General features: G+C 46.5%; 1 protein-coding gene across 1 annotated transcript; it reads right to left on the reverse strand.

The window, feature by feature from the left end:
* Positions 1-448: 448 nt before the first annotated feature.
* On the reverse strand, positions 449-2,765 carry SOWAHD (sosondowah ankyrin repeat domain family member D). The gene has a single exon (XM_037069141.1). It carries the CDS (start codon positions 2,303-2,305, stop codon positions 1,364-1,366), a length of 942 nt encoding a protein of 313 aa, XP_036925036.1. The 5' UTR covers positions 2,306-2,765; the 3' UTR covers positions 449-1,363.
* Between the last annotated feature and the right edge of the window lie 22,133 nt (positions 2,766-24,898).

Consider the following 24,898-nt stretch of genomic DNA (forward strand, 5'->3'; position numbering starts at 1 on the left):
GGATGAGAAGAATCTAATGGGTTATTAAGGGAAGGTGGGATTGTTTCAGGGCACAGAGCGAGTAATGAAAGAAGGCAAATAGGCCTACCAGACAGAGATGGAAAGCCGGACGAATGGGCTCAAGGTGGTGTTTCTTACTCTGTGATGACTCCATTTATCCCTGGTGTTCATGGAGGGCCGTGGACACAAGACTCCATTGCAAGGGCTGCCCAGGCCTCCGGGCATACAGCACTATTTTTAAAATACACTGTTTCTAAGGCAGCCTGGAGTTCTAGCCTCCAACTGCTTTCCCCACCTTTCGGTTCGAGTCACAGCCCTTTATTCTTCTCCATTCATACGACTTCTAAATGGGAACAATTTCCCAAACTACAACCTACATATTAAGTGTAAAACAAATGTTGACGATTAAAGCCCTATCTCAGAAAAAAAAATGCCAGTGGGAGTGTCTCATTGGAGGGCAGGAGTCTGGGTAAATGACGTGACTCACCACAAAATATCAGAACTGTGCATTTGGAGGCTTCCCCCTTTACCACCCTTCTGCCCCCCTAGGCACAGCTCTTCTAGGAGAACTGGATCAGACCTAGATGCTTAAGGGCCCAATAGACAAACTGCGGGTCTGAGCTTCAAGATGTGAGTAGCTCCTTCAGTGCACAGCTCAGCCATTTGCTGAGAATGATGTCCACAGCCTGCCCTGGGTCACTAGCTCCTGGCCATGGGAGGGGGACCTCTTCCCTGCAAATGTAGGAAACTTCCCCCTTGGCGGTTAATGAAAAAATAGCTCAAAGGACAGCTTTATCATGTGAAAGGAAAACAATTTCCACTTTAATGTGCCTAAGAAGTCATCAGTGATACATTTGAAAAGGTACCAGTGAGGCCTGGTTGTCTCAGGAACAGGGAGCCTGGGTTGCTGCCTCTGGCGGCACTAAATGACCCATTAACGGCTAAGTCAAGCCTGAAGTTAGGCGCTTCCTCTGCATCAATGGTTTACAGTTTTAACTCATTTTTCTAGCAAATGTTTCCTAAGAAGCCAGAATTTCTGCCAGGTAAACAGCTACTGGAACTTTAACTTTCCTTCTACCAAGCAGGACCAAGCTCCTGCTCCTAACGCCAACTCCTCTGGGGATTGGGCGCCAGGACAGGTTGGTCTTTGCTCTGTCTCAGTTGGGTCGGGGACTGGTCCTTGGGTGTCCTGGTCTTTGGCTGCAGAAGACAGGTGACAGCTACCTGGGGCAGACCAGAGGTAGTCCACTCTTTGCAGACCCAGCGCAGTTGGCCGCATACGAGGCACCACCCCCTCAGTGGAACCTTGGACAGCCCCATACTGAGGACTTGTCGCGGACGTGCGCTCACATCTAAGTCCTCCTCAACGGTCCTGGAAGAAGGGGAACACCTGGCGAAAAAAGCCTTGAATTTGTGCCACTCGATTGCCGGTGGAGTCCTTCTCCTTGCGGTGTAACGCCGTTTCTCTCGCCGTTGTCTCCACAGTGGTCGCGCCCACTGCGTTCACAGTCCTTCGAGGCGTCCACGCGGCAGTGGCGCTGCTGCTGTTGTTGTTGGCGTTGTCCCTCTCACTGCCTTGCTCTATCTCCCATTGCTCGGCCCCCGATAGCTCCCGTAGGGTCCAGGGTGCGTCGGGCCCCAGGTAATGACAGGCCCGGTGGCCGCTGTGGTCACGGCGGGTAGGATCAGCCCCCAAGGCGCCCACCAGCACTTTAATGACCATGTAGTGGCCCTGCAGGGCCGCCAGGTGAAGGGGCGTGAGGCCGCCACTCCCCGGGGCGCTCACGTCCAACCACAGCCCCCGGCTCTGAGCGAAGTCATGCACCAGGATGAGCTCCTCGTGGCGCCCGTGCTTGGCCAGCCAGTGTAGCACCGAGTAGCCGGTGATCGGGTCATTCCGTAGGAGCAGTCCAGGATCGGCTTCCAGGAGCTCCCGCAGCACCTCAAAGCGGCCTTCGGCGGCAGCCAGTATCCACGCATGTTCCCGGGGCTCTAGGCACAGCCTGCTGCTGCCCACTGCATTCGGCCTGCCCAGGGACCGCTCCTCTGCTCGCTCCTCTGACTGCCACCGGGTGGAAGTTCCCCCCTGCAGCCCCAACAGCTCCCGCAGAGCTCCCCGCCGACGTCTAGAGCCCGCTCCGGAGTACGTCAGCGAGCCGTGGAAGGGGAGCTCCCCCGAGTACCTGGCCAGGCTGCGGTAGTCCACACTTAGGGGGCGGGGCTGCCGGACGCTCTGCAGACTTTGAGCGCTCGGTGCCTGAGAGGTCCTGGGCGCAGAGATAGCTGCCACTCGGGGCTCGGCCATGGTCCTGCAGCTCCACCACCGCGGTCCGCGCTTCTAGCTTTGGAGGCCCTTCCCGGGCCCCACTAGGAGAGGAACTGGCGCTGGGGAAGGAAGCGGCTTGAGCAATTGGGCTCCGAGGAAGGGAGGGAGGGAGGGAGGGGAGGAGAGGGGAGGGAGGGAAAGAGACAGCAAAGGAGCGGGGAGGGAGGACCCCGGCGCTGGCGTGGGGGGTGTGGAGGGGTGGGAGCTCCAGCTGAGTCCTAGGACGAGCTTGTCTCCCGCACGCGGGATAAAGCCGCGGGATAAAGCCGCAGCCTCCTCCACCTAGGTAGTGGGCAGCCCCGCCCCAGTTGGCCAGGTGAGCTGGGCAGCCCCGCCTCCTGCCTGCCAAGGGCAGCAGTCCAGCGGGGCCGGGGAAAGGCTGCAACCGGCCCCTGACGCTGCCTGGAGAAGCCCAGCCGCAGCAGTTCATCCTTGCAGTAGCAGAGATGAAGAAGCTCCTGGGCACCCCCTCCCTGGCGGGCTGAGCTCATCTGCCAACCGAGGTTCCTAGGCTACTCGCTCCCCGCCCCCTTCCTTCGTCTGTCCCTCTTATCTCCTCAGGAGTCTCCCTGTACTTTGTCCCCGAGCAGCCTTTGCCCCTCGCCTAGCTTTCTCGGAGGCAGCCTGACTGCCCTATGTGACTCGAGTTCACCTGCTCTGCCCTTTGTGCAGCCTAGACCCTTCCCGCAGCGCCCCGAACTAAGAGCTACATGGGATTCCTGCAGAAAAACCCAAGACAGAAATCCAGGCAGACCCTTTCCAAGGAACCAAGAAGGGGTATTCCCTCGTCTCCTGGCAGGTCCTTGCTCCAACCTCTTCTCCTTTTTTATCTCTCCTACGTTGACTTGAACAAGCAGGTGCAGGTTAATGAGTCAGTGGCCACGGAATGCCGTGCCCTTTTCAGAAATGTGTTCTGCTCTCTCCCTCAGGGACCTGCTGATTTCTATGAATTCAGAACTTAAGGACTTTTAAAAGAGGAGGATATTTTATCTCTTTATACTCCTAACACTGGCTTTCTCTTCGCTCTTTCTTTCCCTCCATAAATAGTAGCTTTTGCTTCCTGCCGGTCCCACTCCCATGTTAGAAAGTTCAGTCAGAGAGCAATTGGGAGCCATAGAAAATTCTTGAGGCAGAGAGGTTCCAGCAGGAAGCAAAAGCTTCCCTCAAGAATAGAAAATTCTTGAGGCAGAGCTACGAGTAAGGTGGTATTTAGAAAATGATTATGGAAGAAGCAGAGTCAGGAAGCCAGGAGGCTGTTCCAACAGTGTAGGCCAGAGGGGATGGAGGCTCAGGCCAAGTCCGCCCACTCTACTGGGTCTAACAGTGATAGAAGGTATCAGAGGCTTTTCTGCCTTGGCCCTCAAATATTTGGGACATCCCTAAATATCTTGAGCTTTCCTTCATGACAGTCTATTCATTTGTAATCCAGTTTTGAACATTTCCTATGTGCCAGACACTGTGGTAAACGCAACGCTTTTAATCTTCACAATGACCTCAAGAGCTACATATCATTATTATCCTCGGTTTGCAGAAAGGTTAGGCCACTTGCCCAAGGTCACCCAGCAGGAAGTGGCAGAGCAGGTCTGTGTGACACCAGAGTCTTTGTTCTGGCACTGACCTACTGATATTCAAGCCATGCTTATTGGCTGCAAATCACTCACACAAACCCCAAGTTTCAGCCAAACAGATGGACTTGTCCTAACCTGAGTACATCTTAAACTTTCCATCCTCTACCTAGAATGTCCTCTCTCACAGCTTCCATCTAGTGAATTTCTTCTTCCTGTCCTTCAGGTGGACCTCGGTTTCCACCTTTTCCAGTAAGCCGCTTCCAATTACCCCAGCCCGGATTGATCCTTCTCCCTCCCTCAATCATCTGTTTGTACTACTGCCTTGGCATCCGGCACAGACTGCCTTATGTTGTATTTCTCTCCCTTGCTTTGACATGCCAATTAAACTCTAAACTCTTTGATGACTATGTCACAGTATCCTTGTGCACCTAGTACGTGTGCAAGAAATATTTGTTACCTTGTTCTGGTTTGGCAGCCCGAGAAAATGTGATTGTGTGTATGTGTGGTGGGGAGCTCTGTGTGTGTGTGTGTGTGTGTGTGTGTGTGTGTCTGTGTGTCTGTGTGTTTGGTGAGGTGCGTCTGCAGCCAGAACCTTGACACCTACCCCCATATTCCTGCCTTGGACTGAATCTGCAGGACACCAAAAGCAAGTCATAGATTTGGTCAATTCATTAAAAAAGTAACAGTGATGAGTAGTTTATTCACTGAACTGACTAGCCAAAGCCACCTCTTGGCCTTTGCTGACTCCCCAGAGACCAGGCCCAGGCCCAGAGTGGGCCCCAAGCTTTCAAGCTTTCATTTTCAAAATGAACCCTGACTGACAAGCAGTTACTTCCGTTGCTCTGGAAACTCCCCTCCACAACCCCAAATCTGTAAACACTAAACCACACACATGCACACACACTTCCAGAATATGTAAACAGCTGCGGCAATATTTTTTAATCGAAATGCCAACATGGAGAATGCAGGATGGAAGAATGCTTGGACTATTAATTTTCCTCACCAGTAAGCAGGCATTTCCCTTCCCTATCAGCACTCAATGTATCTCTGGTTCATAGACTGCAAAGGCAGTTGCTTGACCAGTACCACAGACCCACAACACACGTGCCCTTCCTTAACTCTGCTGCCAGAGACCAAAGCCACAGTGCCTCCCTAGCAACTGATTTCATCTTGGCAAGTGCTTCCAGCTGCATACAGAGGTCCCCAGAATCCTAGCACCCATCTCTATTTCAGTAGAGAGGGTATCTGGAATCAGATACCTGCGAGTGGCGTAGATATGAGGTATTTGCATTTGAAATGGTGGTGCCTAGTGTCTTTTCCAAATGGCGGTGTCTCTAAGGTATTTAGATGTTTGTTTTCAGACCCTGGACTGTTTGAACTAGAAGAGATCTTAATGCTCCATTGGTTGGTTCTTCATTTTCCAGGTGAGGTTTAAGTAACTGTCAGAGAGGGTGGCAGGAAGCAGAGGAACTTAAAGCTGAAGTGTTGGGTGTACATTGAAAATCAATCTTTTAAATTATTTATTTTTAGACAGAGGGGAAGGGAGGGAGAAAGAGAGGGAGAGAAACATCAGTATGTGGTTGCTCCTCACGCACTCTCCACTGGGGACCCACCTGCAACCCAGGCATATGCCCTGACTGGGAATTGAACCAGCGACCCTTTGGTTCACAGGCCAGTGCACAATCCACTGAGCCACACCAGCCACGGCTAAAAATCAATCTTGATGAAGAGAAAGTGGCTCAGAAATCTTATTGGAAGTCAGTGGGGAATCATAATCATTCTGCAAAAAATTAATTTACATGTAGCTTTTCGGGAACATAGTCCTATGGGGGAAACCAAAGGCACATGTGTCTTTGACTTTCGGTGGCATTTGTCAATGGGACTTATGGATCCAGGAGAATCTGGGGATGCAAAAGACAAGGGCGGGATATGGGAAGTAATGAGTTTCAGGCTTTCATATAACCTGCACTACTGGAGGGAACAGGGAACATTCTTGAAGTTCCAGATATAAAGGATAAATTTTCCTTCTTCCAAAGACCTGTACTGACAGCATCACATTATTCTAGGTCAGAGAGCAGGCCATGAGAGAGAAGGCTGCTTTCCCACTGAGCAATGGAGTGTATAGTATGTGGCTTAGTATACTCATACGTATACTCATGAGTCTATAAGTATGTGTGTGTGTTAGCATATATTTGAGTGTGTGTGCATGCACGCACACTGCCAGATGCCACTGTCTGTAGTTGTCCTATTCTCCTTTCCAAGTGCCAAGGCTTTACATGAAAAAAAAAAACCTATGAAAGGCTTACTATTGTGAATATCTTTCATGTTTAATAAACACTTAAAATTATTTCCTAATACCTTGGAATTACCTTTTCCCCTAGTCCTTCGGTAAAGTGTGATGTACTTTTTAGGAAAAAGTTTCAATCTTACTTTGGGAGCTAAGTAAGATTGCAATAATAGAGGTGGCAGAACCAAGTTGACATCTGCGAACCAAGATACTAGGGTTTCTCAAAATGATTAAGGAGAAAGAGGTGTTCAGGGAGCAGAAAGAAATATTCAGGCCTGACATGCCAAAGATCCGGATGCAATGGCTTAGCTAGAGTCCAGGTGTGAAGCCTGGGCCCTAAAGTGTCACGAGAAAATAGTTTCTATTACACATTTTATTGAGACTGCAATGAAAGAATGTCAAGTCCTGGAAAAGACCTAAAGTATTACCACATGGAGACACATGAGGGCGCTCTAAGCAACTAGAGATTGAGAAAACCAGAGAGTTGGTACAGATTTCAGTATAGGAGAAAAGCCCTTGCAAACCCTTTGTTCATGTGAATTCAGGGTTTTTTGTTTGTTTGTTTTTGTTTTTTAAATTCTGTAACTTTTCAAAAAGATTTATTATTATTTATTTATTTATCTTTAGAGGGGAAGGGAAGGAGAGAGGGAGAGAAATATCAACGTATGGTTGCCTCTTGTGCGTCCCCTGGTGGGAACTGGTCTGCAACCCAGGCATGTGCCCTCATTGGGAATCGGACCATGATCCTTTGGTTCACAGGCCCACAGGCCTGCACTCAAACCACTGAGCTACACCAGCCAGGGCTGAATTCAGGCTTTTAACCAGGATGGGGCTGCTCACCATTGGCCCTTAGGTCGATGCAAGGAAGGTGGTACTAGCATCAGGGGCTGTTGGTGAGGAGGCCAGGGTGTCATCTTGAAGAGGATATGGGACTTCTGGTCAAGATGATAGAGGTGTAGGTGGAAACACTGTGCCTCCTCGTACACCCAAGTTTAAAGGCAACAAAGTTTTAGTAACAAAAATGTAATCAAAACACAGAAAATTGAACTGCACAGAAATTCAACAACAATGAACCATTCAGCCAGACCAGTAAGAGGGGTGGATTCAGCAGCTGGTGGAGCGGGGTTGGGCAGGAAAAAACAGCAGGTCTGACCCAGGAGCACAGGGACGGTTGGCAGATCCCAGGCATGAGGTGGCAACAGGCAGACCCAGTGAGGGCACAAGGTGGCTGGCTGACCGTGGTCACACATTTGTGCGTAGATAAACCAGGCGAAGGAGTGAGCAGTGAGATCGACTGCACAGGCTAAGGCCCCAACGACAGAAATTAGAGCCGAAAAGCACCCATTGGAAAAACTTTCAGGGGTCGAGGTGCCGGGAGAAGCTCTCAGGTTCACAGAAAGTTTGTTGGAGAGACCCACAGGATCCTGGAGGGTGCACAGGCTCACACACCCAGGAACCAGCACCGGGGCGGGGGGGGGGGCAGTTTGCTTGCTGGAAGCAGCAGAAGGGACCAAAATCCGAGAGAGAGTGGAACAAACGCCACTGCCCCTCTCTAACCCTGCCCCCATATACAGAGTCACAATGCAGGCACTGGATCGCCCTACCTTGGGGAACACCTAAGCATTCACCCCTCATATGTCACAGGTGCAAACAGACCAAAACATTATGGTTCAAGCAGAAGAACAACTCAAAGCCCCAGAGCCAATACTTCTAAGGGACAAAGAGATAGCCAACCTATCACCAGTTTAAAGCACTGGTGATCAGGATGCTCACAGAACTGGTTGATTTTAGTAGCATATCAGAGGAATAAATGAAGGCTAAACTAATTGAGATTAAAGGAAATGCACAGGAAACCAATAGTGATGGAAAGGAAACTGGGACTCAAATCAATGGAATCAACCAGAAGGAAGAAAAAAATGACCAAACAGAAAAGAATGAAGAACAAGAATTCAAAAAAATGAGGAGAGGATTAGGAACCTCCAGGACATCTTTAAATGTTCCAACATCCGACTTATAGGGGTACCAGAAGGGGAAGAGGAAGAGCAACAAGTGGAAAACTTATTTGAAAAATAATAAAGGAGATCTTCCCCAATCCAGCAAAGGCAATAGACTTCCAGGAAACCCAGGAAGCTAAGAGAGTCCCAAGGAAGTTGGACCCAAGAAGGAACACACCAAGGCACATCATCATTACATTAGCCAAGATGAAAATGAAGGAGAGAATCCTAGAAGCAGCAAGAGATAAGGGGACAGTCACTTACAAAGGAGTTCCTGTCAGACTGTCAGTGGATTTCTCAAAGAGACCTTCCAGGCAAGAAGGAGCTGGAAAGAAGTATTCCAAGTCATGAAATCCGAAGACTTACATCCAAGATTGCTCTATCCCGCAAAGCTTTCATTTAGAATGGAAGGGTAGATAAAATGCTCCTCAGATAAGGTCAAGTTAAAGGAGTTCATCACCACCAAGCCCTTATTATATGAAATGTCAAAGGGACTTATCTAGGAAAAAGAAGATGATTAGAACTGTGAACAGTAAAATGACAACAAACTCACAACTATCAACAACTGAACCAAAAACAAATCAACCTAAGCAAACAACTACAACAGAAAAAAGTATCACAGAAATGGAGATCACATGGAGGGTTATCAGCAGGAAGGGGAAGGGGGGAGAATGGGGGAAACATACAAGGAATAAGAAGCATAAATGGTAGGTACAAAATAGACAGGGGGAGGTTAAGAATAGTATGGGAAATGGAGAAGCCAAAGACCTTATATGTACGACCCATGGACACAAACTAAGGTGGGGAATGATGGTGGGTGGTGTTTTAGACCGCTCTGCCTGGTTTTAGGAATTGTATCTGTACCCCTTGTGGATAAGGGCAAGGGATGACCTTTGGAATGCCAGCCACAGGAGACAAAGCCTGTCTCTGATAGCAAACACTGCCTCAGTTCCTCTCCCTGCCCCCAAAGCTTGGTCAGAAATCAATGATGGGTAAGACTCCTCACAGCAGGGGGCAACCTAAGCCAGACTCCATCACTTGGGAGGCCTTCATGGAAGGACTTGGGGGGCTGCAACAAAGAGAAATGAACTCTCACCCCCCACCCCCCAACCCCCACCCCCGCTTTGACATAGCCCGAGTCCCCATGTTCTCTGGGAGAAGCGCTTCCTGGCTCTAATCCCCTTAAGCCTGAATACCTGTTGGGGAGAGGTGCAGCTCCTTGCCTTGCTAGAGCATGTCCTGGGGGAAAATCTGGCACCACAAAGACTTCTTGATAAACCTGTGAAATCTGCTCTGCTAAGAGTGCTTTCATTCATATGATAAGGGTCCAAGAGGAAATGAGTATGTCTCCCAAAGTTTCTGCAACTCTCTTCTTGACAGACACTGACTCAGACTCTGAAGCCCTCAGATATCTTTGAAATGTTATCTACTGTTTGATCCTTGCCGCCCTGTATTCCTGTGTATTACAACCCAATAAAGGGCTGTGGAGGAAGGGGCTCGGGGCCTTCTTCTCCTCGGAGAGACTGGCCGCTGCTGGCCTTTGTCTCCCCTGAGAAACTGGCCACTGGCCACTCCTCCTCCCCAAGCAGATCACATCATGTCTCTGCCATTATTCACTGTCGTCCGTGGCACACGGGGGAAGGGGACCCCCCCGTGGGACTTGCGAGAGAAGTCGCCCCCACAGGGTGGTACAGGGCAGAGAGGAATAAAGGGGAGAAAATTTATTTAAAAAATAACCACTACCTTAATTACCATCATAAATCATTAAATATCTATTTTGAGGATGGTTAGATTTTAAAGATCTTGTTAATCATGATTGTTTCATATTATTACTAATTTAAAGCACACACTTAGAGTGAGTGTGTTATTAACAAGTAGATGTGAATCATAGTTTAAGTAGTTTTTTTATATTTTCTGTCTTTTTTGTAGCTTCTTTGTTTTTTAAAAATATTTTTTAAATTTATTTTTAGAGAGAGGAGAAAGGAGAAAGAGAGGGAGAGAAACAGCGATTGGTTGCTGTTTCTCACACCCTCAATGGGGGACCTGGCCTGCAACCCAGGCATGGGCCCTGACTGGGAATCAAACTGGCAAACTTTCAGTCTGCACTCCAGCTCTCAATTCACTGAGCCACACCAGCCAGGGCTGTAGCTTGCTTCTTATCCACAGTTTGTTCACTGTTGCTTTTACTTTTTCATGGGGCTGATAAAAAGCTCATCCCAGCAATGGGAGATGAGTCAGTTGTGCCATTCTCCTATTGGCCACTTGTCCTTATAGTCTTCATATTATCTTCATTCAGGCTGTGGTTTATTTGTAGGAAACTTTTCAAGCCACTTTTCCATTTGGGGAGGATTGGTTCAGTCAAAACCAGATGTTATAATCTGTAAATTTGCAACCCAACACAGAAATCGCATCATTTTGGAATGGGCTAAAAACAACATGAGAGAATATGGGTCACACTATCAACCCTTTCGTGCTGCGCAATTCGCACTCCTCCTCCGGGGTGTCCATCGGTGACCATCTCACAAATAGATGAAATGAGGGTGCTAGTGTCACCCCATGTCTTGTATACATTACAGTTTAATTTCTTTTATCTTTCTGTCACAAAATAAATTTAAATATAAATTCTAATATATGTTTCCCATACCTCAGTGAACCACCTCGCCCACTCCACTTTGGAAACTATGGGTTCATTGCATTGGTTGCATTTTACAAATGGGACAACTGAGGTAATAGCGGGTGACAAGACTTACTCAAGGCTGCATAGCTAGTATGTAATGGAGACAGTACTGAAACAGGTCTGTTGACTCATGTCCATGCTCCTTTTATTAGGACCAGAAGATTCTCACTGATTCAGAGACACTTTCTGGTTTCAGACAGCAAAATGAGGGGAGACTGCTGAATCTTATTCTCCCAGCTGAGGACGTGTTTCTCTCCAAATGGTGTATGGCAGAGTAGGACTTAGGACTAGAGGGAGCATGTGGACATAATTGAAATCTAACTACCAGTCATTGGGCACTTACTATGTACAAGACAGACACAGAGAGGAGCACTGGATCCTCCCCACTGCCTTTTGAGGTAGCTGAGTGTTATTTCCATTTTACAGATGATGAAATGGAGCAGTGGCAGGCTGTGCTGCCATTTAGAATGGCTCTTCAATCTGGAATGCATTGTATTGCCTCTAGCCCATCTGCCTCATAGACAATATTGTTACAGTCAGCACACGGTAAGAGTTAGCTGGGTGCCAGGCACTGTACCAACGGGTCTTGATGTATTTTATCATTGAATTCTCACAACAGCCTCACAAGAAAGGTACTACTGTACTTTATTTGTGGTTTCACCTTCCATGATTTCAGCTACTCACACAGTCAATTGTGGTCCAAAAATATTACATGGGTAATTCCAGAAATAAGCAATTCGTTTGTTTAAAATTGTGTACCATTCTAAGTAGTGTGATGAAATTCTTGCCATCCTACTCTGTCCCATGCAGGACGCGAATCATCCACTTGTTCAGAGTCCTCACATTGCATACACTACCCAACACCTAGTCATTTAGTAGCCCTCTTGGTTATCAGAGAGAGAGGGAGAGAAAACATTCACATAATTTATTACAGTATACTGTTGCCATAATTGTTTTATTTTATTACTAATTATTGTTTTTGATCTCTCATTGTGTTTGAATGATAAGTTAAACTTTATCATAGGTACGTATGTATAGGAAGAAAACATAGAATATATGGGGTTCAGTACTATGTACAGTTTCAGGCATCCACAAAAGGTCTTGGAATATATCCCCATTGAATAAAGGGTGGGGAGCTACTGTATTAGACATTATCCTCATTCTATAGATGCAGAAGCTAAGGCTCAGAGAGGGAAAGGTCACCTGATCTGCTAGCAGATCATCCACTACTATGGTATCTCTACCATCATTGCTTTGGGTAGGAGATGGACCGAACATCAGCAGAGCGAGCCTCCCTTAATGAGTCCGCTATCCATGCTGTCAGCATCCCCTTCCTGAGCAGATGCAGTCCAGAGGGGCCTGGAATGCTGTCAGCCCGTGGACTGCTGCCCGTCCAGCAAGGTAAGGAAAGAAATTAAACGTGTAGAAATGTTCATGGAAATTTGATATTGCTGCAGCATCCAAGTGAGTGATTCATTTTTGTTATTTTACAAATGTCTGTGTTCATGACAGATTGGAAATTTAAAAAAGAAATAACCTCCTTTTCATGAAGATGGCACTGAACACGAAAAAGGAAATCCCTGCTCCTCCCAAAGCCAAAGCCAAAACAAAGGCTTTGAAGGCAGAGAAAGTGGTGCTGAGAGGTGACCACAGCCGTAAAAATTGAAGATCCGCCTTGGCTGGTCTAGCTCAATGGATTGAGCACAGGCTGTGAACAAAAGGGTCGCCAGTGGGCCAAGATGGAGGTGTAGGTGGAAATACTGTGCCTCCTCCTCACACAACCAAAATTAAAGACAACAAAGATTTAGAAACAAACACACAACAAGAAGAGACAGAAAATTGAACTGTACCTAAGTCTGACAACCATTCATCAGGACCTGTAAGAAGGGCGGAGTCAGCAGCTGGAGGAGAGGGTTTGAGGCAGGAAGAAACAGTTGCTGGCAGATCTCAGGTGTGGGGAGGAAACGAGCAGACCCAGTGAGGCGTGCAAGGCAGTTGGCTGACCATGGACACACATACCCATGCAGATAAACCAGGGAAAAATGGGCAGCGAGACAGACCGCGCAACCCAGAGTCCCAGCGCCAGGAAATAAAGCCTAAAAGCACCAATTGAAAACGCTTGTGGAGGCTGAGGTGCCGGGAGAGACTCCCAGCTTTACAGGAGAGTTCGCTGGACAGACCCACGGGGTCCTAGAACATACACAAGCCCACCCACCTGGGAACCAGCACCAGAAGGGCCCAATTTGCTGTAGGAAGTGGCAGAAGGGACTGAAATCTGAGAGAGAGTGGAGCAAGTGCCATTGTTCCCTCTCTGACCCTGCCCACACATACAGCATCACAACCCAGCCACTGGGTTGCCCCACCCTGATGAACACCTAAGGCTCCGCCCCTCATAGCTAACATGCACAAACAGACCAAAGCATTATGACTCAAACGGAACAGATCAAAGCCCCAGAGCCAATACTTTTAAGCGACAACGAGATAACCAACCTATCAGATGCACAGTTCAAAATATTGGTGATCAGGATGCTCACAGAACTGGTTGATTTTGGTCACAAATTAGATGAAAAATGAAGGCTACACTAAGTGAAATGAAGGAAAATGCATAGGAAACCAATAGTGATGGAAAGGAAACTGGGACTCAAATCAATGGAATGGACCAGAAGGAAGAAAGAAATGATCGAACAGAAAAGAATGAAGAAACAAGAATGCAAAAAATGAGGAGAGGATTAGGAACCTCCAGGGCATCTTTAAATGTTCCAACATCTGAATTATAGGGGTACCACAAGGGGACCAGGAAGAGGAACAAGTGGAAAACTTATTTCAACAAATAATAAAGGAGATCTTCCCCAATCCAGCAAAGGCAATAGACTTCCAGGAAATCCAGGAAGCTCAGAGAGTCCCAAAGAAGTTGGACCCAAGAAGGAACACACCAAGGCACATCATCATTACATTAGCCAAGATGAAAATGAAGGAGAGAATCCTAGAAGCAGCAAGGGATAAGGGGACAGTCACATACAAAGGAGTGCCCATCAGACTGTCAGTGGATTTCTCAAAAGAGACCTTCCAGGCAAGAAGGGGCTGGAAAGAAGTATTCCAAGTCATGAAATCCAAAGACCTACAGCCAAGATTGCTCTATCCAGCAAAGCTTTCATTTAGAATGGAAGGACAGATAAAGTGCTTCTCAGATAAGGTTAAACTCAAGGAGTTCATCATCACCAAGCCCTTATTATATGAAATGCTAAAGAGACTTATCTAAGAAAAAGAAGTTAAAAAATATGAACAGTGAAAGTAACTCACAGTTACTAACAACCACACCTAAAAGAAAAGCAAACTAAGAGGACACCTAGATCAGGAGCGGAAACATAGAAATGCAGGTCACGTGGAGGGTTAGCAACAGGGGAGTGAGATGAGGAGTGGGGGGGGAGAAGGTACAGAGAATAAGTAGCATAGATGGTGGGGAGAAAATAGACAGGGGGAGGGCAAGAGTAGTGTGGGAAATGTAGAAGCTAAAGAACTTATGATACATGGACATGAACTAAGGGGCGGAGAATGTGAGGGGAGGGGGTGTGCCAGGTGGAGGGGAATGAAGGGGGGGAAATAAGACAACTGTAATCGCATAATCAATAAAATATAAAAATAAATAAAAATAAACAAAACAAAACAAAAGGTTGCCAGTTCACTTCCCAGTCAGGGCACATGCCTGGGTTGAGGGCCAGGTCTCCAGTGGGGTCTGTGTGACAGGCAATCATACATTGATGTTATTCTCTCTTTCTCCTTCCCTTCCCATCTCTCTAAAAATGGATAAGTAAGCCTTAAAAAAAAAAAAGAAGATCCTCACATCTCTCACATTTCAAAAGCCATAGACACTGGGCTCCAAAGGCAGCCTAAATACTCCAGAAGAGCACCCCAGGAGAAACAAGCTTGACTAGTGTGCCATCATCAAGATCCCCCTGGCCACTGAGTCAGCCATGAAGAACACAGAAGACAGCAACACACTTGTGTTCATTGTGGAGGTCTAGGCCAACAAGCACCAGATCAAATAGGCCGTGAGGAAACTGTATGCTATTGATGTGGCCAACGTCAATGTGTTCAGGCCTTGATGGAGAAAAGAAGGCATATGTTTCACTGGCTCCCAACTAGGATGCTTTCCATGTTGCCAACAAAACTGGGATGATCAAAACTGAATCCAGCTGGCTAATTCTAGATATAAAAATTTTTCCCTGTAAAAGAAAAAAAAGAATTAACCCATCATTTACCACAGAGAGTTTGAGAAGCACTGGTATAGACAAATCCTATCTACTCTTCATGCCCATGATGTGTCATTTTGAGGGCAGGAGCGGTCAACTCCAAACCAGAGGAGTGGGGAGCTGGTTTCCCAAGGATTACAGGAATGACTTGATTCACCCCAAGCTGAACCTGACGCTGAGGGTTTGTGAAAGACAATATAGGCCTGATCTTATTCCTCTTGGGAAGACTCCAAGAAAAATGATGACGTTGGCTTTAAATGATAATAATGCTGGCTTTCAAGACCCAGCATCAGCTTTATTTCAAGTCCTTCCAACCAATCATCCATCAACAGAGGGCATCAATGCACTGTCCTCTTCATCCAGAGATGCCACTTCTGTCCTCAGTTTCAGTAGGCATTGCTTTCTTCCCAGATACAGCTGGAAATGACCCAGTTAACTGCTGTGGGACACAGCAGACAGTGAGGAATGGGAAGTGCAACTAGATTATAAAGTGAGTTTTAGAGGGCTAAGCTAAAGGTCTAGGCAGGTGACCAGACTCTAGTTTTTCCCTTCCATTTTCTGCCAGGGCAAATGCTGTTATTATTCCAGCTCTGCTTCCTCCAGGCAGCTCTGCTTGACTCCTCTAAACCTAATCATTTCCTCCTTCACAGAATCTTTGTAGTCTGTAACATCCACCCAACACTTTATCATATAGTATCCCGAATGGCTCTCAGATGACTATGTGTCAATTTCCCATCTAGGTTAAAAGTCCCCAAAACAAATACGGGGAAAAGGCAAGGATTTGGCACCCAGAACTGAGGCATCAAGGGTGTCCCCAGGTAGAGTCCCAGAGTGTTGGGCTAGAGATGCTGATATCCTTCCAGCCTAGAGCCTGGGGCAGGGCTGAGCTTGTAGCAAAGGATTGGTTGATTCTCAGAAAGTGGCTCCAGTCATGGAAGGGGGAGGAGTAGAGTCTGGGAACCAGGCAGGACCTGAGCCCACACTGTTCCTTCACCTGGAATCCAAAGCCCTCCATAATATGACCCCATCGTAAGGCTAACAGTTGACACCAGGTGAAGACTCTTTATGTGCCAACCACTACTCCAAGATTACATGTATTAACTTATTGAATCCTCAAACTAACCTTATGAGTTCCAGTATTACCCTCATTTTATAGATGAGAAAATTGAGGCACAGAACAGTTATGAGCCTGTGACTCACTTAAGATTGCACCGCTAATATGTGGTGGAGTTGGGATTCAAACCCAGGCAGTGTGGCTTCAGGCAGTGTGGCTCAAAGGGGCAGATATTTAACCAGTATCCTATAGTCTAAAATAAAGGGTGGGCAAAAGTAGGTATGCAGTTGTTCATATGGAAGATAATGCAATAAAACTAATACATAATAATACAATAATAAACTGTTTTATGTATGCACAACTGTAAACCTACTTTTGCCCATCCCTGTACTTGCCTTGTGTTGGGGGTTTAAATTCTTAATCTGAAGGAGTAGCTGTAATGGTGGAGATCTCAGCCCCGGCGGAGCATGATAGGGGAGAGAATTCTGGTCTTGGAGACCTGTCCTGGGAGCACACTCAACTCTGCTGTCTGAATCCTGCGTTTCCTGGTGGCTCCTTTGTGAGACCAGCCATTCCTGCCACTTGTATGAAGTAAATGAGAGAAGATAGTCCCCCACTTGTGCTTGTGGCATCTTTGTGAATTATCCAAGGCCTCCAAGCCTTGGCTTCAATGTTTCAGTGGCCCTCGTACGTATTTGAGTTCACCTGAACATTTTTCCAACTCAAATGAGCAGAACCTAGTGAGATCTCCACTTGAAGCATTTTTGGTTGTACTTGGTGTCGAACCTCATTGGCATTTGTTCTGTTTCTGGAGATCAGAAAATAGGGCCTGTGATTTAATTGGCATTGAGTCTGTCATTGTCATCTGCACATTCTGTGGCCTTGGGCAAACTACCTTCTTTCTCTGCTTTCACCCGTCAGTTAGTGCAGATGTGGGCAGTCACTCACAGTTGGTCTTCTAAAGAGCATGATCCCTTCGATGTCCAGGTTGGTAGAGGGGACAAGAAGGACTCCAGTTGGGAGCCTGGGGACACAGGCTCCCAAAATACTGTCCTTGGGTCAGCTCTTCCTGTGGGTGGCTAGCAGTGCCCACAAACAGCAGGGAAAGGGAGAGGGAAAGAGCATTGCAACTGGTCCCACTGCCACCGCTAATGGTTTTGTGTGCCATCTTTGGCATCCTGCTACAGGTTGCTGACCCCTTGAAGAAAAACAATCCTGCCTGTTCCTGCTAAGACAATGAAGGGATCAGGATCAACTGCCTTCTGGGTGCGCTAGGGTCCTGCAGTCTATAGCTCAGTATTACCTAGCACAGGATGCTTCCCATTCTTTTGGAAGTTTGGCTGCTTCCTTAAGGCACAGGGGGAAATCTGCCCTGGTTTGGGCAAACATGCAGTTCCAGTTGGCAAGCTGGAGTCGTCAGAAGTTCAGTTCTTGGGTTCCCTGGCAGCCAGTTTGGCAAGAGCAGGCTGGGAAGGATAGTCACTTGATTTGTTTCCTGTCTGCCAGACGCTCAGAACTGCAGGAAATCCACGTGGATGCAAGAAGTCGACACAGTTTCATTCATCAAGATCCAAAGGGAGGACGCACTCCTTCCAAAGACAGATAGGGTCCACATGCCTCCTCTAGCCAGTAGGGTAGGCTTCACACTTCTCCATCGTTTTTAAGCTATAATTAAGTTTCACGTCTGCCTCACACATCTCCTGTGTTCATATCACATTCCTCTCCTCAGGGCTCTTGGGGACTGAAGATTTTGTAAAGGAACAAAGCAGACCAAACGCGCATGCAAAGTATTCATATTTACGAGTGAAAAATGAGTCAGGAAACAGATTGATGAGGCTTCATTACCAAAACAAGAATTTGATGCCTGGCTGGGTGGCACAAGAAGCCTGCTCTGCATGATGGCGCAGGCAGACCAAACCTGGACTACTGTTCTTAGATTTTGGAGCCCATCTGTAGGACTGACCAGGAGTGAAGGGACTCCTGATAAAAAATGGTTGAAAGAATTGCGAATGGGTTAACTGGAGGAGGAGAAGATTCACCAGGAACATGACAGCTGCCTTTAAAAAACCTAAGAGCTGGTTCGTAGGAGAGAGGGAGGGGACTCAAGGCAGTGGAGAGGAGTGGAAAGTGTGAGTTATGGATTCAAGAACTTCCAGCTGAATTCATAGCTCTGCAATTTATTTGGCCTGCTCTCTTTGGTAAGTCACTTAATCTCCCTGAGCCTCAGTTTCTTCATCTGTGCAATGGAGAGGATAATACCTTCCTCACTGCACTGTTGTGAGGATTCAGTGAGGGGGTGTCTATGAGGGAGTGCTTGAAATCGGAAAAATGCTCAGTAATTTATATTACTGTGAGTCTCCATGGTCCTGGAGCACAAAGCCTGGTCCAGTGGGTGAAATACAGAGAAACAGGTTTTTTTTTTAAAAGATTTTATTTATTTATTTATCTTTAGAGGGGAAGGAGAGAGGGAGAGAAACATCAATGTATGGTTGCCTTTCGTGTGTCCCCTGCTGGGAACTGGCCTGCAACCCAGGCATGTGCCCTGACTGGGAATCGAACCTCGATCCTCTGGTTCGCAGGCCCGCGCTCAATCCACTGAGCTACACCAGCCAGGGCCTGAGAAACAGGTTTTGACGCAGTATAATTAAGAACACCTCACCATTATAGGGGATGTAAAATGCAAATGGCCACTTTGGGAATTAACCAGTTCATCAACACTGGAGATGTTCAAGTGGAGGCTGGACCAGCATTTTCTGGGAAGCCACCTAGGGCAATTGCCTGGGGCAAGTGCTCCATATGGAAGTTGAAGTACATCTCGTCTAAGGTCTTTCCAACCTCCAGGGATGAACACTTTGTACTGAATCTCTGCAAAGTCCTAGAACTATAATGAACCGTCCACACTCCACTTCTGCAGTTGACCCCATTGCCCTCTCAACTACTATAAGACCCTGCTCTAGCAGTTGCCTCCTCTCCTGTATCGTCATTTTTCTCTCTCCACTGGATATTTTCTATTAGCACACAAATATGGTGTTTATTCTCCAATTGAAGAAAAAGAAAAATGATTTCATCTAGCTATTGCCCCATTTCTGTTCTTCCTTTTGTCTAAGTTGTTCAAAAGAGCCATCTGTATTTGCCACCTCATCTTTGTCCGCTATCCTTCTCTTTTACATTCTCTGATCTGGCTTTTATTCCCACCACTCCACCAAAATTATTCTTAAGATCATTGTAAGATAATGAAAAATACGTATTGGTTTCTTCCCCTGGTCCCTGGCACAGAGCTACTAAAGCCCTTATACATTCCTATTTGTCTTTGATCCTGTTCCTGGAGCAGAGCTAAAAACCTTGTAAATTCCTAAGTGATAAGAGTTCTTGAGCACATCTTTTGTTCTACTGAGGTGACTATTGTTCTTAGTGGGCTCCTGTATGTAAACTGGTCACCAGAAAGCCATGATTAGAAACTGGGAATTTTCGGCCTCACCCTTTATACTACAGAGAGGGGAGAGGGGCTTGAAGTGGAGTTAATAATTGATCATGTGGAACTTCTGCTCGAGATGGAGGCATAGGTAAATATGTCTCACCTCCTCCCACAACTACAGTGAAGATTACAACTAGACTATACAACAAATATCACCCTGAACTGTCAGAAAATTGAGCTGTATGGAAGTCTGGCAACCAAGGATTTTAAAAAGCCACATTCATCCACACAGGGGATAGGAGGGACAGAAACGAAGGTCCAGCCTCCACTTGAACATCTCCGGTGTTGATGAACTGGTTAATTCCCATCGAAGGGATCATGCTCTTTAGAAGACCAATTGTGAGTGACTGCCCACATCTGCACTAACTGACAGGTGAAAGCAGAGAAAGAAGGTAGTTTGCCCAAGGCCACAGAATGTGCAGATGACAATGACAGACTCAATGCCAATTAAATCACAGGTCCTATTTTCTGATCTCCAGAAACAGAACAAATGCCAATGAGGTTCGACACCAAGTACAACCAAAAATGCTTCAAGTGGAGATCTCACTAGGTTCTGCTCATTTGAGTTGGAAAAATGTTCAGGTGAACTCAAACACATACGAAGGCCACTGAAACATTGAAGCCAAGGCTTGGAGGCCTTGGATAACGCAGAGACAGTAGAGAAGCTCAGAGAGGTGGACAGGCATGCAGAAGTGTGGAGTTGTGGAATGAGTGGTCCCACATCCATGTGTGGTGGATAAAAATCGGGAGGGATACCTCGGGAGCAAAGGATCCCAGATCCAGACCAGACCACCCAGACCAGGGTTTCCGCACCAGGAAGGTAAATCCCCATAAATATCAGTGAGGGGTTGAGGCAGGGGAAGAAACAGCAGGATTCTCAGGACACTTCTCATAAAGGGCCTGCAATAGACTTAGGACTTACGCAGACTTACTCCTGAGATTCAGCACCAGGGCAACAGCTGGAAGGGCACCAGTGGCATATGGGGAGAAATTGAAGTGATTGGCAACAGGGTGAGTGCCAGGACACAGCTTCTTCTCTGGCAAAATTCCAGAAGCCAGGCAGCAGCACTGTCCCCTCTCTCAGCCCTGCCCAACACAGAGCCACAGAGCAGTGATACAGGTTGCCCTGCCCTGGCAGTTACCTAAGGCTCCGCCCCTTACAACTTACCTGTGCACTTTTCTACAATAGGCCATGCTACTAAGACAAGGAGTCAAAACAGCTCTACTTAATACATAGAAACAAACACAGGGAAGCTGCCAAAATGAGGAGACAAAGAAATATGGCTCTAATGAAAGAATAGAATAAAACCCCAGAAAAAGAACTAAACAAAATGGAGATAAGCAACCTATCAGATGTAGGGTTCAAAATACTGGTTCTTAGGCTGCTCAAGGAACTCTTTGGTACTTCAACAGCATAAAAAAGATTCAGGCAGAACTAAAGTTTATATTAAGTGGAATAAAGGAAAATCTACAGAGAACCAACAGTGGAGGGGATAAAGCCAAGAATCACATAAATAATTTGGAACACATGGAAGAAAAAAAACATTCAGTCAGAATAGCAAGAAGAAAAAAGAATTTAACACCCCCTGCCCCTGCTGAGGATAGGCTAAGAATCCTCTGGAACATCTTCAAACATACTAATATCTGAATGATAGGGATGCCAGAAGGAGAAAAGGAAGAGCAAGAAGTTGAAAACTTATTTGAAAAAATAATGAAAGAAAACTTCCCTAATTTGGTGAAGGATACAGACATACAAGTCCAGGGAGCACAGAGAGTCCCAAACAAGAAGGACCCAAATAGGCCCATTCCAAGACACAATCATAATTAAAGTGCCAAACGTTAAAAATAAAGAGAGAATCACAAAAGCAGCAAGAGAAAAGCAGAGAGTTACCTACAAAGGAGTTCCCATAAGACTGTCAGCTGATTTCTCAAAAGCAACTTTGCAAGCTAAAAGGGACTGGCAACAAGTATTCAAAGTGATGAAAAGCAAGGACCTACAACCTAGGTTACTCTATCCAGCAAAGCTATCATTTGGAATGGAAGGGAGACAAAATGCTTCCCAGACAAGGTAAAGCTAAACGAGTTTATCACCACCAAGCCATTATTATATGAAATGTTAAAGGGAATTATATAAGAAAAAGAAGAAGATCAAAACTATGAACATTAAAATGGCAACAGATTCACAAGTGAAACTAAAATACAAACTAAACTAACAAGAACAGAGACAGAATCATAGATATGAAGATCATTTGGAGAGTTATCAGCTGGGCGGGGGAAGGGGAGAATGGGGGGGAAAGGTGCAGGTATTAAGAAGTGCAAATTGGGGACTTCCGCCAAGATGGAGGCATAGGTAGAAACACTGTGCCTTCTCCCACAGCCAAGTTTGAATACAACAAAGGTTTGGAGAACAAAGACACACTCAAAGACCAGAAAATTGAATTATACGGAAGTCCCGACAACGACGAACCGTTCAACGGGGACGGTAAGAGGGGTGGAGCCAGCAGCGGAGCAGGGTTGGCAGGACAGATCCCCCGACCTAGGTACGCAGGCAGCCCGGAACCAGTCAGGGTGTGGGGCAGACTGACCTCGGTCGCACATTCGCGCACAGTGAGAGGGACCACGCAGGCCCCAGGGGACGAGGGCTGACGGCGGTGGCACACTCGTGTGCAGTGGAATGAAACGCGTGGGACTGGTGACAGTGGCGGCTGCGGCGCTGGTGGGGGCCGGGGCGGCAGGCAGCAGATGGGACGCCATTGTTCCTCTTTGACCCCGCCCCCACATACAGCGTCACAACCCAGCGACTTAGTTGCCCTGCTCTAGTGAACACCTTAGGGCTCAGATCCTGCTATGGAACAGGCACGAACAGGCCAAAAGATGGCGAAAGAAGAACTCAAAGTCCCAGAGCCGATAATTCTAAGTGAACGAGAAATTGCCAGCCTCTCAGAAGCACAATTCAAGACACTGTTTATCAGGATGCTCACAGAACTGGTTGATTATAGTCACAAATTAGAGGAACATATGAAGGCTAAACTAATTGAAATGAAGGGAGATGTCCTGGAAACCAATAACGATGGAAAGGAAACTGGGACTCAAATCAATGGAGTGGACCAGAAGGAAGAACAAAACATCCAACCAGAAAGGAATGAAGAAATGAGAATTCAAAAAAATGAGGAGAGGATTAGGAACCTCCAGGACATCTTTAAACGTTCCAACATCCAAATTATAGGGGTACCAGAAGGGGGAAAGAAACAGCCACGAGTGGAAAACGTATTTGAACAAATACTAAAGGAGAACTTCCCCAGTCTGGCAAAGGAAATAGACTTCCAGGAAATCCAGGAAGCTCAGAGAGTCCCAAAGAAGTTGGACCCAAGAAGGAACACACCAAGGCACATCATCATTACATTTGCCAAGATGAAAATGAAGGAGAGAATCCTAGAAGCAGCAAGAGATAAGGGGACAGTCACCTACAAAGGAGTACCCATCAGACTGTCAGCGGATTTCTCAAAAGAGACCTTCCAGGCAAGAAGGGGCTGGAAAGAAGTATTCCAAGTCATGAAATCCAAAGACCTACAGCCAAGATTGCTTTATCCAGCAAAACTTTCATTTAGAATGGAAGGACAGATAAAGTGCTTCTCAGATAAGATCAAATTCAAGGAGTTCATCATCACCAAGCCCTTTTTATATGAAATGCTAAAGGGACTTACTTATATAAAAAAAAGAAGATGAAAAATATGAACAGTGAAAGGACAGCAAAGTCGCAGTTATTAACAACCACACCTAAAACAAAAGCAAACCAAGAGGACAGCTAGATCAGGAGTGGAACCATAGAAATGAAGAACACATGGAGGGTTAGCAACAGGGGAGCGGGAGGAGGAGAAGGGGGGAGAAGGCACAGAAAATAGCATAGACGGTAGGTAGAAAATAGATAGGGGGGAGGGCAAGAATAGTGGGGGAAATATAGAATCTAAAGAACTTGAGACATGTGGTTATAAACTAAGGGGGGGAAAATGGTGGGGGAGGGAGTGTGCGGGTGGAGGGGAATGAAGGGGGGGAATAGAACAACTGTAAAGGTATAATCAATAAAATATATTTAAAAAAATAAAAAGAGACTGAGCTTAAAAAAAAAAGAAGTGCAAATTGGTGGGTACAAAATAGGCAGGGGGCCCTGGCTGGTGTAGTTCAGTGGATTGAGCGCGGGCCTGTGAACCACACGATCGTGGTTCGATTCCCAGTCAGGGCACATGCCTGGGTTGCAGGCCAGTTCCCAGCAGGGGACTCATGAGAGGCAACCACACATTGATGTTTCTCTCCTTCTCTCCTTCCCTTCCCCTCTAAAGATAAACAAATAAAATCTTAAAAAAATTATTCTTTAAAAAAATAGGCAGGGGGTGTTAAGAATAGTATAGGAAATGGAGAAGCCAAAGAACTTATATGCATGATCTGTGGACATGAACTAAAGGAGAGGAATGCTGGAGGGAAGGGGATTACTGGGTAGAGTGTGGCTAAGGGGGAATATTGGGACAACTGTAATAGCATAATCAATAAAATATATATATATTTAAAGATTTTATTTATTTATTTATTTATTTATCTTCAGAGGGGAAGGAGAGAGGGAGAGAAACATCAATTTATGGTTGCCTTTCGTGTGTCCCCTGCTGAGAGTTGGCCTGCAGGGAACAGGCCTGCAACCCAGGCATGTGCCCTGGCTGGGAATCGAACCACGATCCTCTGGTTCGCAGGCCCGTGCTCAATCCACTGAGCTACACCAGACAGGAATAAAATATATTTTTTAAAAATTGCTCCTGTGAAGGAGCCTTCATAAAATCCCAAATGGTAGGGGGTTTGCAGAGCTTCCAGGCTGGTGAGCACAGCCACACCGGGTGACACACCCAACTCCACAGAGACAGAAGCTCCCTCACTCAGGACCGTCCCAGACCTCACCCTAGGTATCTCTGTATCTGGCTGTTCATCTTTACCCTTTACTATGTGCTTTCATAAGCTGGCAAACCTAGGGAAGTGTTTCCCTGGGTTCTGTCAGCCGCTCTAGGAAATTAATCAAACCGAAGGAGAGGATCGTTTTGAAACTGGAAAAGACACTGCCTTTCGTGCCACCTGTCACGTACTAAAGCCAATAAGCAGAGCCAGGGATTGAATCTTTATGGGCACTTTATTCAGATGGCTGGCGATCTGAGAAGACGGTGGGTTCATACCCTAAAAATAAATTGTCTCAACATTTTCTTTCCAAGCCAGCCTTTTATAACAGAAAA

The sequence above is a fragment of the Sturnira hondurensis genome, unplaced genomic scaffold (genome assembly GCF_014824575.4).
Source record: "Sturnira hondurensis isolate 20B ecotype Veracruz unplaced genomic scaffold, ASM1482457v3 Scaffold0018484, whole genome shotgun sequence".
In the NCBI taxonomy this organism is placed as follows: Eukaryota; Metazoa; Chordata; class Mammalia; order Chiroptera; family Phyllostomidae; genus Sturnira; species Sturnira hondurensis.

Excerpts from the sequence above, each read along its gene's own strand:
- SOWAHD (XM_037069141.1), bottom strand. The coding sequence starts at position 2,305 with ATGGCCGAGCCCCGAGTGGCAGCTATCTCTGCGCCCAGGACCTCTCAG.